The 14,073-nt window shown below is 37.3% G+C and overlaps 1 protein-coding gene across 1 annotated transcript in view; it reads right to left on the bottom strand.

The window, feature by feature from the left end:
* The window catches only part of LOC105199546 (transcriptional activator cubitus interruptus), a 107,403-nt gene that overhangs the window by 2,425 nt on the left and 90,905 nt on the right, over positions 1 to 14,073 (bottom strand). Inside the window, exons 2-10 of the mRNA XM_011166692.3 lie at positions 13,338 to 13,600; positions 12,922 to 13,011; positions 10,534 to 10,731; positions 6,437 to 6,711; positions 4,349 to 4,603; positions 3,907 to 4,071; positions 1,241 to 1,405; positions 687 to 1,112; positions 24 to 545 (exon numbers count right to left, since the gene is read on the bottom strand). Coding sequence (XP_011164994.2) covers positions 24 to 545; positions 687 to 1,112; positions 1,241 to 1,405; positions 3,907 to 4,071; positions 4,349 to 4,603; positions 6,437 to 6,711; positions 10,534 to 10,731; positions 12,922 to 13,011; positions 13,338 to 13,600 — 2,359 coding nt within the window. The remainder of the gene's footprint in view (positions 1 to 23; positions 546 to 686; positions 1,113 to 1,240; positions 1,406 to 3,906; positions 4,072 to 4,348; positions 4,604 to 6,436; positions 6,712 to 10,533; positions 10,732 to 12,921; positions 13,012 to 13,337; positions 13,601 to 14,073) is intronic.

The following is a 14,073-nucleotide window of genomic DNA, read 5'->3' as shown; positions in this document are numbered from 1 at the left end:
GACAATCGCAGCATAAAGCATACCTGAAGAGACATATTTTGCGTTTGAACAACGAGATTATTTGTCGAGTAAGGCCCCTGAAGGTGACCCTGATCGATTCTGCTAGAAGTCGTACTCATCTGGCTGCTTCGTCTAGATGTACCTGGACTGATCGGATCGTAGAAACTTTCTGGTCCCGGGCCCATTCTGACGACACTCGCCTGACTGCTCCTTCTACTACTGAAATCTGTCGATCTCATGCTACCGTAGTAAGTGCTAACGGTGCTGTTGCTATCCCTTCGCGGTTCACCGAACGGCTGCAGTCTCAATTGAAGATCGGACAGACTTGTCTGTCGTGTTTGGCCACCACTGCCTTCCATTTTCAAATCAGTGATCCTTTTATTGAGGTCACCGATGTTACCCTGAGGTGCGACACCGCGAAGCCCGCGCATATTTCCTACGCTCGGCATGTTTGGCATGCCTTTAGCGTTCAGTCTTCCTTTCAAACGATTTCTCGATGTGGGTACCGGCACTTGCAATTGCTGCTGCGATTCCATACCGCCGACCTGTAGAAATAATGTCGAGATTGAAAAACATTATGACTAACTTAGCTCTCGAACAAGGAAACCTTAAAAAATCTATATCAGAACGTTTTATGTTCTGTCTAGCAAATTATATGTTTCTCATGCGATCTTCGAAAGACTAACCATGGCACGTAACGCTACAGGAAGATCGGCAATATCTAAGTCATCGGGCTCCTCGTTCCACGGTTCTTCAGCAAGAGCGATTCCGTCGCTGGTAAGAGCACCCATTCCCGCGACCTCGTCATTACAACCAACCACCAATGGACTACCCTGCTGCTGCATGATCCCAGGGGGACTGTTTGCTTCGCTCTCGGATTTGACGCTGGGACTCGAGAGACTAGGTGTCTTCGGAGGCAGATCCTCACTCCTGCTGGGACTATTACCTCCCGCACCCGCCTCGTCGCTACCACCTCCATCACCACTACCGCCACCCTTATGCTTCTTATTTGCATAAAATTCAGCGCCGTGGACGGTTTTGACGTGCTTCCTTAGAGACGACGGATCCGTGTACCTCTTTGTACAGCCAGGAGCTTTGCAAATGTACGGTTTCTAGACAAAAAAAAAAAAATGGAATATTGAAACAAATACGGAATTTTCAAACAATCATCATTACGTGATTATTCGATTATATAGCACATATCTTTTCTTGCTTTTGACAAGAAAAAAAAATATAATACCTCGCTAGAGTGTGTCCTGTTTTGATGTTTTGCTCTATCGCTCGCGTTGCTGAAAGCTTTGCTACAGCCTGGATATTCGCAAGTATACGGTTTCTCGCCGGTATGAGATCTGAGATGAGTCTTGAGGTTCTCCAATCGCGAATAGGCTTTGAAACAACCCTCAAACTATATACAGAAGAAAAGATTTAATTAATTCAGTAATATTAGGAAGATTAAAAAATAATGTCATTTTGTATAAATAATGTAAACAATATGTTGTTTTTTGTTATTTATTATTTATTATTTACTCAATAATTAAAATTATACTCTCTGTAAGAGACCTACTTATTTATTAATTTTTTAACATCTTTCTCGAAGAATTTAAACCGATTTGGATTCGAGAAATATAGATAAAGCAATATTCAAATAACAATTGCTTTTAAAAAGCTTTTTTTCTTTAGGAAATTTACTCCTATGATTTAAAAAAAATCGATGACTGTGATGAGATTAATTCTCTAATTTATTATTTGTTCTGTTTTACTACGTGCGGTTGAGCATAGTCGCCTTATAGAATCAAAACCGGTTAACTTCTTAAAGAAAAAAATTAAAAAATAAGTAAATTGATAACAGTGCAAAAGATAACAGCGTTATCATATCAGCGATAACATTTTATATATTATTAAATACAATCATTATCAGCGATAAAATTTTATATATTATTAAACAATAATAACAAATTATATTAACAAAACTACGTACTGTTTACATTTTTTATAAAAATAATAATACAAATAATACATAATTATTAAATGTTTAATAATACAACTAATTGTTAGATATATAGTAATTGTCAAAAATATAGATTAAGTACAATTCTCGAACACGCTATTCGACAATCAGTATAGATATCGAAACACATAAAAAAGAATACAAAGAAGAGAAAGAAAACGAATCTTTAGAAAAGTGTGTATTCTGCATTAAAAAATTTGTTCTCGATTCATATTGCTAATTCGCAGTCGAATTAATAATTACACATTTCTCGTAACGTAATTTATCGAAACAAATTTGTGCGAGTCAATCTCTTGCCTTAATCTAGCAACAATGTTTATTTTCTCAATGCTGTCTCCTCGTAATACATCACTGGGCAATTTCTTATGTCGCCGCGAATACGCAGCTCAGATCACCATAATTCGAAAGCTCTAAGCCGCTCATTCGTGCCGCACGTTGCACAGTATACTTCATCTCGTAACGCGATTATTCCGCAGCTTTCGCGTTTATTTATCCCTATTTACCCGCAGTGAATTCCATGTATGTACAAACGAGTATTAAGAATATCGAATTTAGTGGCATCGTGTTGTACGAATTAGCTCGGACAACTGCGTTCGACGGTCTCTTTATTCATGATTGGCATTGCATCGTAACGACAAGCGTCGTGTCGCATTTGCGACATCCACTCTCTAATACGTAAGTATTTCAAATATTTCGCAATGTTTGGCGAGCGCGTTTGGAATGCATCGGAAGGGACATCGAGAGAAAAACCGTGACGACGGTTTAATCAAGACGGATAATCTACCTTGTCTCTTGCCCACGGACGTGTCGCCATTTCTAGGAATTTCACACAGCGAGAATGCGTCGTGCGTAACAAGTCGGGACGAATGCATATATGGTTGATCTATGACCATCATTCTTAATTAATCTGCTTAACGCGCGATTTTCAGTGCTCATAATTGTCACTGTTTCCATTGGACAAATTCACTTTCAGACACACCCAAAAACTTTTTTAAAAAGTTATCTAAAATTCTACAATATCTAAAGCCTAAACTTGTTACATGCGATTAACTCTATCAAAATGATTTCCAAAGTTTATACGCAAAACATACAATACAAATTTATTATTGATGTAAATTTAATTTGTTCTTGGTCGACGGCACTTGTGTAGCCACATGATTCTTATTTATTTTTATATATTATTCATACATATAACCATGTATAATAGTATATATCACACAAATAAAATGCTACTTTTTATGAGATTCTCCTTAAGAAAGGAACCTGATTTAGAGCGTCACAAAAATTGATTTTTTAAAAGTTGTTTTAATTGATAATTAATAGCACTATTTGAGAATATCTTCTTAAAGTATTAGATCGAAATTCAAAGTATTTTTCGAGTTACAACTTCAAAAAGCTAGATCCTGATCTGAGTACTTATGTGTTCCGAAATATACACATATACACACACACGCGCACGCGCACGCACACGCACGCACGCACGCACACGCACACAAACACGCACACACACATACATACATATACATATAGTTTTTTATCATCACCAATCAGTGAAGTTCAACTCTTGAAATTTTTAATCGGATTAAAATAAAGTCTGTATTTTAAACAGCAACAACTTGCGCATTGATTATCAATAATCATCAGCCCTACGACTATTTTATTTGATAGTTTATATATACAGATGTAAAATTAATATACCAAGTTCTACATCGATTGTTATATTTATTTAAACATTTTTAACAACTAGTAATGAAAAGTAAAATAAATTGTATGCGCTGAATGCGATGTTTACGAGATTTCTTAACACTTTTCTGTACCAGCATTTGCGCGCGTTAGTGTGTAATTGATTAATACAAAAAATTTTTCAGTCGGGAGAAACAAGTAAGTACTTTACTTACTGTACACTTGTGCGGTTTTTCACCCGTATGCCTTCTCATGTGCACGACCAACATGTACTGAGCCTTGAAGGGTTTTTCCTCCCTCGAGCATTCCTCCCAACCGCAAATAAAGCTCTTCTTGTTGGCATGTATGTGATCGTTGTTGATATGTTTCACGAGATCGTCCTGGTTTGTGGCAGAGATAAATATCAAATTAACATGGATAACGCCAAATCTTTTGCCGAGATATATAGAAATAATACAATATTATTCCATTTTAATTCTCTTTTTCTTTAAATCATTTTAAGAGATATTTCATTGCTACATGTAAAACTGATTAGTTCCATTAACATTCTTTTCTCAAAACTGTGAAGATAATAGCAAATTGTAATTATTCGTGTCACTCTTAGCGCTTGTCATTCGAAAAAATAAAGGTTTGAGATATCGTACGTCCGTATGTTACCTGTGTAGGAAATTCGAGACCGCAATCTCTCCAATGACAATTTGTTTCGATGAAGTCACCAGGTTCATCTCTGAGGTCCTCACTCGGACTAAGACCTTGAGGGTGACTTGGTGGAACGGTAGTGGTAGTTGCGTTGGTGGTCGTTGTCGCCGGTTCCCTCTTAACTTTGGTGGCGGTCCGCTTTGAGGAAGTGTCGGCCTCGGCTGTCACCGAGCGAGTCGACGATTCCGATGCTTTCCTGCATGACTCTACACTCTGTATGGGAAAAGGAAAGAAACACATTTTAATATATTGTTTTATATGTATATTCTATATTAAGATGTTCGGAGAGCTTAGGATCGTGAATACAAGCATATAAATAGATAATTTGGAAATTCGTAATTACATTCAAGTTTCAAACATCCGTTAAATATATCAATAGCAATTTTATCAATTTATCATAAAGTCTTAGTGTATTGAATGACCTATGCAATTTCACAACTATCACGTTTATGAAACACAGTTTAAGCACTTGTTGCAAACCATCATAAATCGTTGATGTTGCTACTCTTTCCTCCTTTTGTACGTATTTTCTCTGATAAAAACTTAACTTAATTTCGAATACTTGATTGGAGGGCGCAGGTGTATATGCAAGTTTCTCCATCATTGCATTATATTGTAATATAGATAGGTTGACAGACGATAAGTATTTACGTATCAATTAAGTTGTACTGAAAAGTAGATTAATGAAATTGAGAATAGAAATGTAAAATGTCACATTTGTAACCCGTTGCCACTTTAGTAAATCTTTTAGAAAAATATTTTATTTGTTTTTTATTGCTACGCGTAATAAATAACTAATAAAAACTTAGATTCACGTCAATTAATAAGTTTTGCAAAAAATATATTTATTATCAGGTGTGAAGGTAACAATAACATTAGTGTTCTCAGTATCAATATATATTTAATTCAATATAATATTTTTGAATATAGAAAATATTGATACATGAAATACATGAAAAATTATTAGTATTTTAATGGTTTTTTTTATCTGGCAACTTTAATATTTCTACAATGATAATCTGGTTGCTTGTGTTTTCAATATATAAATTTTTTATCATTGAAAAACGCGAATCTAGTCAGTTTTGAGAAACAATCAAGAAAATTTAAATGTGAAAATCTTTAATTATACATACACATAGCACAATTATCTAGTTAGCGTAAAAGAATCGTGTAAACATGGATCGCGAGTCCTGTTCGTGTAAGCACGCGACGCGCGTATACGAGCACGACGACACAGAGCACGACGATGGAAAACAAAATGCAAACCGATGCAAATCACACCGGTAAACTTTACAGCGTGTGGACGCAGGGCAGAAAATGAAAATGCCGCGCCTACGTCGGCGAGCACGCAGATGCAAATAAATCAGCACGAGTCCGCCGCGACAATGGCGGTAAAGAGGAAACGACAAAGACGAAGAAGCGATGGTCATGAGTAAAAGAAGGAGGAAGGAGGTAAGATCGGCGGGAGGTAAAATAAAGGTGAATTGGAAGGGGATGGAATCGGACGAAATAATGTGCGCAAGATTGCTTGTAACCCGAGGACCCTCTCGCGAGAGAGTAACTCAATCTTTTTCTCCGTCTCTCTTTTTCTCTCTTCCCTTTCCTTCTCTGTCATCGTTGTTCCATTGTCGCCCATCGTTAGACGAAGCCAGTGAGACGTAGGACGTAAGAAAGGTGAAACGGGCATCTGATAGGGGGTACGAGACCACGATTATTTATTCCCAATAAATATCGATGACGAGCCACCGAGTGCCTATCGTCGTACCCTAGTAATAATGATCGAATGGCACTCTCGGTTCGCTAGCGTAGCACATTACGAACGTATTGCACTTTCTTTCCGTCCAGAGTTAATTAATATCTTGTACGTCATAATAAGCTCGCTGCATCTGATATTGATTAAATCGTGCTTGCCGTCAAAATGATTTAATTGCTAATATACGTACATAATACTATTTGTTATTTATATCGGTAAATACGGAATTTTGGAGCTTACCGATGGCTACCGATGTATGTTTTGAGTTTTTTTATTGATTTTTTCCTACTTACCTCACTTTTTGGGGGTAATCCAGCGTGCGGGCTAAGTGTCGCCGACGAGGTGGAATGAGGCGGCACACCAGAGTACAATTGCGAATGGGGGGACAGTCCGTGGGCATGAGAGTGAGAATGAGGATGCGGTGGTGGCGGCGGTGGTGCGGGTGGCTGCAAGGGATGCGTGTGAGGTAAAAGCACCGCCGCGGCCGCACTTCTCAAAAGGTGGGCCTGTAACTGCTGTATGTGTGGAGCCATGCTAGCAGGATGCATGCCTAATGACGGACTCATTGCTGCGATAGATTAATGCAATAGATTAATTATTATTGTTATATATATATATATATATATATATATATATATACATACATATATATATATGTGTGTGTGTGTGTGTGTGTGTGTGTGTGTGTGTGTGTGTGTGTGTGTGTGTGTGTGTGTGTGTGTGTGTGTATTGATTTACATATGCAAGAATTGCGATTTGTTTAATAAAGAACACTTCTCCTTCTTAGTTATATATGTTACATTTGTATCACGTCATTACGCCAAGATTGTAATAACTTTATAGCAGTAATACATATTTCGAGAAAGACCTTCAGATATTATCTGCAAGCATATTATACATATTTTAAAACAGTGATACATAACCCGCGGCCTGGCTATTCATAGTCGAAAATAGAAAATATCAAATTATACTTGTACTCTTATGCAATAAAAATGAAATAACATAAGGCGATTTAAAAGCCTTGGCCATTTTCAAAATAATTCATACAATTTTTTGTTTAAAATGTACTTATTTCATAAATATATATAGAGATAAAGGAAAAGAGGGAATTGTGAAATATCATTTTGTTTCTTGATAATAACTCGGTAAACATTAACACGACACAATTCTAATCAATGCGAGTTTATTAGCTATGGATTTTTATCAATCATCCGATAGATAGAAGTTCATCGTAATTTACAATTTACTGAAGTGGAAAAAAGGCTACATTGTGCAGAAACGGAGCAAATAATAAAAGAATCGTGAAATACCAACAACTAATGTCATGAAAGACGCTTTTATCTATAAAAAAACATAAATTAATTATCTTTCGTAGATTTTACACTCAAATAAGTGCCACAAGATTTTATGAACATTTCACAAGATATCTTTTATTTAACCCTTAAACACACCGATCCCGTAAAATACATAAACACATTTTCCGGTTTGGAAGACTTTTTCAACTTTGAGAAGCTATAACTTTGATTCCAATCAATACTTTTCAACAATCTTTTTTTCAAATAAAAGTTTAGAATTTCAGAAATGTGATTGTGTAATCGGCATTGCTGAAAAATGATTTATTATGAAGTTATAAAGGAGAAACCATTAAAATTGTTCAAAAATCCACTTTTCCTTTAAAAAATCATATCTTTGCAACAAAAAACTTTTAAGGACTTTAAAATGCGGCGTTTTAAAGCTAAAGAGTTATATACTTTCAAAAAAATTATAACATTGTCATTTCTATTAAAAAGTATAATTATGTTATAAGTAATATGAGGTATTTTTGATTAACTCAGGTGTTTAAAATTGAAAATTGATGTGTTACATGATATATTTCGGATCATGTGCAGAAGCCTCCTTTTCCACAGCACTATACGGCATTGTAACTTTAGACAGAGAATATACGAGTAATATATGCGAACGAACCTGTTCGAACGTATTTTGTCCGTATATATATAAAATTACTCACAAAAAAGTTTCCTCACACACAATGGTATTCCCATAGACCCCAACAAAACTTTGCTGTCGTACTGTTCGAATTCTAATTGACCAATAAAGTTGACCAATTATATCAATCGAAAGAAGAGATTTCAAATGTTTTTTACCCTCTAGTCCGAACCACCTATCTTATTCCGTCTTTACATAGCAAGAGTTCGAAACTTCATATGTGATCTCTCTGACCCCCTTGTGTATTTAAGAGTTAAAACATTTTTCTTCGGCTTAAAATTTTTTTTTAAAACTTAAAACTTAAAACTTTTTAAAATAATTTTTTTTGTCTAATAAATATTATACAACGTCTACAATGAGATTATAAAGTCGCAAGAGAGATACACATGGCAGACGATCATATTCCACAACCGCAACCCACTTATAACATGACTTTATTTGTCAAATTTATACACACATTACAACACACATTAAATTTAATAATATTATTTAAAATTCACATTTATGGCCTTTAAGTTAAGCAAAAATTAAAAAATTAATATGTAACATACTTTTCATAATTACGTAGAGAGTATATACCTGTAAAAATTGCTACATGTAAAACTGAAATTCAACTTTTATATATATATATATATATATATAAACAGTAAATATTAATGACCAGTAACCATTCTATAATGTCTAAATAAACTCTGTAATGAAGTAATTATCTTTTAGAATTTCAACGCGAATTATATGAGATATCATGATTCCATCACTCCAGATATATTCCACCGCTGTCTTTCCTCTAATATGTTATATATATATATATATATATATATATATTCATAATAATACATATATGTATGCGTACGCACGTGTGTGCGTATGTGTGTTTATGCGGCTCGTAAAATTACCTACTTTTAAAAATGGCCCTCAGTTTAAAAAAGGTAGCGTGTCACTGTTTTAAAAATCTGACAATGGGTATTTACAAATATTCAGCAATCGATAAACATCAGATGCTTAATGTTTTAAACGAATCGCTCAAATATGGTTGCGATATAAGAATAACAACGAAATCGAACCGCATGTCCGTTCTTTTGACAATCCAAGCACGATACACCGGACTTCCGGCACGTAGGCCAAGCTTGCATTTCAATCGCAAGCCTCTGTTACGAAACGATAAAGTAAACCGTAGGTTTAAACTAGGTAGGTAGAAACTATTACACTGTGCATACATGGTAACTTGAATAAAATCGTAATCTAAATATGATCTTATTTTAAACATTAATTATATTTGCACTATTATGATTTTAATATCATTACATGATTAATATACTTCAACTTTGATTGAATTAAGAATAAATATTACAAATCATTGAAATACCATTAACGAATTCTAACGAATTTAGTTTATGTGAACTACGATACAAATAAACTTAAATTAGAAATACTAATAATAATTGTATAGAGTAAAGGTGAAATAGAAAAAGATGATCGAAATAGAAACGATGCAGGATGCAGGTGATATGTATTTCACAATGGCGTATGTATCGAAGGCAAATTTAACGGACACGAATATCCTGCGGGTATTCAATGATGCAACACCGACAAACGACTGGCGTGCCACGCCGTCTGAATTTTAATTCGTTAATTACTTCATTTAATCGCAAATTACCGCGTTCTTAACTCGCGAGCACGAAGGTTCCCGCCTATATAATGGCTTCATGTACATACACTGGTACTGTAATACGTCGCCGCCTATCACCTTCGATCGCTCTTAAAAGCGTATTTGCTCGCTATAGCAACATTGACAATGGCTGCTTTGACGCTTACAAACATCATTTTATCTTTGCTGCTTATCAAAGATTTGACAAGAACAAATGATGCTTACAAACGCTGTGAGTGACGGAGAGGGGGGCAAATAGTAACAATTAAAATTTTTTCTCTTCCCCGTACCTATTCTACCACCTACCATCAATACAAAGATAGTTCTTAAGTATCTATTTTCTAAAAAAGCGGTAAAACTATAAAGTCAAATATAGCTAAAGGAGAAGCTTACGATACATATACGATCTCTAAGTAACTTTTTCTTATATTTCAAAGTGGAAAATACTTTTTTTTAATGAGAAATCATATCTTAAAAACCTGCAATCAGCTTGCAAGAGAAAGAGAAAAACATTCTTTATTATTTATCCTCCTCCCCCTTATCAATGCAAACGCAGTTATTGTAATATATTGTACCCTTTTCTATCACCAGAAATTATTTGTTATAATTTACCATAATACTTATCTAGATATCTAATACACATTTTAATAATTAAAAAAAGTTAATTTTTCTTTGTAATATATAATAGTTTTATGAAATAGTTAAGTTGTCCGACGTCCGACGTTGATTGTAATTATAAACAGATATTTTACTTACCAGCGGAGAGATGTCCGTAGCTTCCGCTCGCGCTACTACTTCGCGAACCGTTCACGATAGAAGCCAAGCTGTTAGGACTAAATCGAATCATGCTGTCGATGTCGAATCTATCCGAATACGGTGAACTGCTTAGCGCTCTTTTCCGACTCGCTCTGATCGCTGAGGCTCGCGGACTTCCTAGTCGCGATGATGCTGAAACTGAAATTTAAAGGAGAGACGAATTTAACTTGACATTTATGAATAGAAACTTCCAACTTTCAGTTTCTAATTACTTTTTCAATCCCTCACTTGCCATTCCTATGTCAAACAAACTGATAGAATTTACAATTTAATTACTACTGTCACGTGCTAACATGATCTTCCTCGAATCATACATTTTTAGCATTCACCTCTGAGGTGGTAATCGGGTACATAGGTAAGAAGAAGTTGGACAGAAGATGGAGAAGAACTAAGAACGTTCAGTGTAAGGAAAGAGAGAGAAGGAGGTGGAAGGTTGAAAAAAGAGAGAGAAAGAGAGAGGAGAGTCGAGAAGACCTCGGAGAGAGCCCGATCTTGTGGCTTGAACGTTTTAGTGGCGATTTGCCTGCGACCACAGCGTAACGACGTAATATACAAACCACTTTCTTAAGAGCATGGTGGCGGCTCGCTTGTACGTACCATCGTTGGTTACATGGTGGTTACGGTTACGCTCTCTCGTCCTTCTCTTGGCACTATCAACTCTCTCTTTCTTTTCTTCTGCCCTCCCCCAACCCGATTTCTTGCTCTACCACCGCGGGATTAAGCCGCGAGTACTCTCTACCTCGCTTTCGTACCCCTTTTTCTTCCATCATTCCTTCTCGTTCTTTCCCCCTCGCCCACCCCCCTCCCTCTTTATCCTTCTTCTGTGTAAGGAGCAACGCGATACACAGAAGACGAGCACGAGAAGCGAGCCTACTCCCCTTCTCCTTGATTTCCACTCGGTTGATCGCTCGTTCGCGCACAACGGGTATAAAGTTACTCGCAGTTGGAGATCCCTTTGCTCGCCTTCTTCTTTTTTTTTTATTTATTTGCGAAATCCACTCTCTTCCTCCTTGTCTCGTCGCGCCAGCCCGCACGGAGGGCACCGCTTTGTCCCCTTCGTCGCTTATTAATTCGATCAATGATCAAATTTACGATGGTCAACGGCGGCGGCAGTGGAACGAAAACCGACGGCTTAATTGCCGTGCGGTTTTTCCGCATGACGTAGGATACATGTTTGATAAACGATTTATCGGCTCACGTTACTATACTTGTTTTCTCACAAGTTTGTTGCCGCAATTTTCTGACATTACGTTCAGTTCGGAGTTTAACATTTACAATTGTGTCATTTTTGAAAAATATCAATCAAATTGAATTGATAGTACATATAAAGAAATTTATCATACGACGATCAAATATCCAGATTTTTTGCGTCATCTAGCGGGAATCGATTATCTTATTCATCGCAAGCAAAGAATTGGTTCCACCATATCCGGTTCGCGTCGTATCGCAGTTCTCGCTGACTTTAATGAATATGCGAACGCGGACCCTCCTTCGTTCCTTACTGTTCATCCCTCGCTCGGTCTACCAAAGTACCCTTTTCCCCGCGAGTTCCAGGATCCCGACACACTCGATAAGTCCCAGGCTCTTCGCGCATGCAGGTCGAACATGGGATTGAGACATGTAAATTGGTGCAATCGTCCACTTCGATCGGCGCGACTCCTCCAATGCTACTACGCGAAACATGCCTATAGCGCTTTTCAAATAATTCTGCACACGTGCTGAATTGAAGGCATTTCAATTCTTAGTTTTATATATCTTAAATTCACTTATTAAATACATGATAATCGATATTTAAATTATTTTCATTATTACGTCGCAGAAATATCTTTCTGTTACTATAAAAGATTTAACATTTATCGTTTTAAATGCTTGAATACTTGATGTTAAGACAGAAAATTCGATTACAGTATCATGATTATATTGAAAACGCATATATGTTCATACTTGCAGATATATACATATATATGCACACACACACACACACACAAACATATGTGAAAATTGGGCATAGGAAAAAGAAATTGTTCAAGTTTGAAAGAAAAGATAAAGAGGGCGGGAAAAGGAAATGTGAGACAACCTGTAGGGTAGGCGCTAAGGTGTTAATGAGGTCGTGTCGCTCCGAGTCGATTCAATTATGCGGCGGTGGCGGCTAACGAGGCCCCGTTTACCCTTTCGGTCGTCTTTTAGCCTCTCGGCCTCTTAACCAGTCGATCTCCTACCTGCCGGTAGTGCCACTACACCTATAGCTAGGCACGGCACACATAACTAAGTCACACGTACACACATCAACGTGAACATTAAAGAGAGGATACATGTTATTGGACTTACCATCAATGGAGAACGGGAATTCGGACGATGCGAGGGTGCTGGCAGGACCTGCCGCGTGTAAGAGGTATTCGGGCCCCAAACCACCCAGTCCTGAAAATAGAAAAAAAAGAAGAAAATAATATTTGCATAAAACACAACGATGGATTGGTCGAGGTGATGAAACGGACACCATTCTAGTCGTCGCTCGAAAAAGGAAGTAAAGCGCGTCATTACCACGACATAGATCACGCGCGATGAAATGAATTTGAAGAGCTTTTGTACGTTGGAGGAGAGATTTCCGGCGGAAATGCGGGTCTTCTTTATGAAACTTTCCTATTCGTCGTTCGTCGAAGAAGAGGTAACAGATAGTTCTTGTCTTCTCGGACACTTCTAGTTATATGTTCTATCTATATGTGTATACATAGTTGAACAATTACCGTGTAGTGAGGCGTTGGGACTGTGTGTGGAGGCCTGGATCTGATGATAGAGGTGGTCCATGTAGTTGATCCGGTAAGCGGGATGTAGGGCCGTATGTTCCGCAAGGGGATGACTTCTACGTAGAAAATCACCACCAGAAGTCCCGTTGCCGGCAGTCCCACCCCCACCGCCTCCGCTGCCTCCACCACCTCCGCTACCACTTCCGCCGTTACTCCCGCTACCGTTACCGGGTGTTCCAATTGCCGTCGAGCTGCCGGATAATCTGAGAAATATAAACGTAAACATCAAATTAATTAGAAAATTGCAATTATTATAAGTGCGAAATTAGTTTCTGGTGTCTAAAATTGTTATCTCCCTATATAAATGCCGTTCTCTCTCTTTCTCTCTGTCTCCTCACTCCCTGCACATGATAATTCTCATTAACGAAACGTATTTCTACCGAGACGTGTGTGATTTATAGCGGAAAGAGAAAAAGAAAAGCATTCTTGTTTGACGGATGAAATTACGACACACTTCGTGAACGCGACAAATGGTGCGTGTCTCTTCGTCAAAGCTCCTATTCGCATCGCTTCTTGACGCAGACAGGTGTCTTCCATCAATGGCACGGACGTATGATCAAAGTATAACTTTGTTTGAGGGATAAGATAATGTGTTTTTGTTTGTCATCCTCACTGACGTCACAATGCATGCGCTCGTTTGTTTCGGGGAAAGGAGGACTGTGGTCCAGAAGAGAGG

The sequence above is a fragment of the Solenopsis invicta genome, chromosome 5 (assembly GCF_016802725.1).
Source record: "Solenopsis invicta isolate M01_SB chromosome 5, UNIL_Sinv_3.0, whole genome shotgun sequence".
Classification (NCBI taxonomy): Eukaryota; Metazoa; Arthropoda; class Insecta; order Hymenoptera; family Formicidae; genus Solenopsis; species Solenopsis invicta.
Note: the sequence above shows the minus strand (reverse complement) of the source record. Positions and strands in the feature narration are given on the sequence as shown.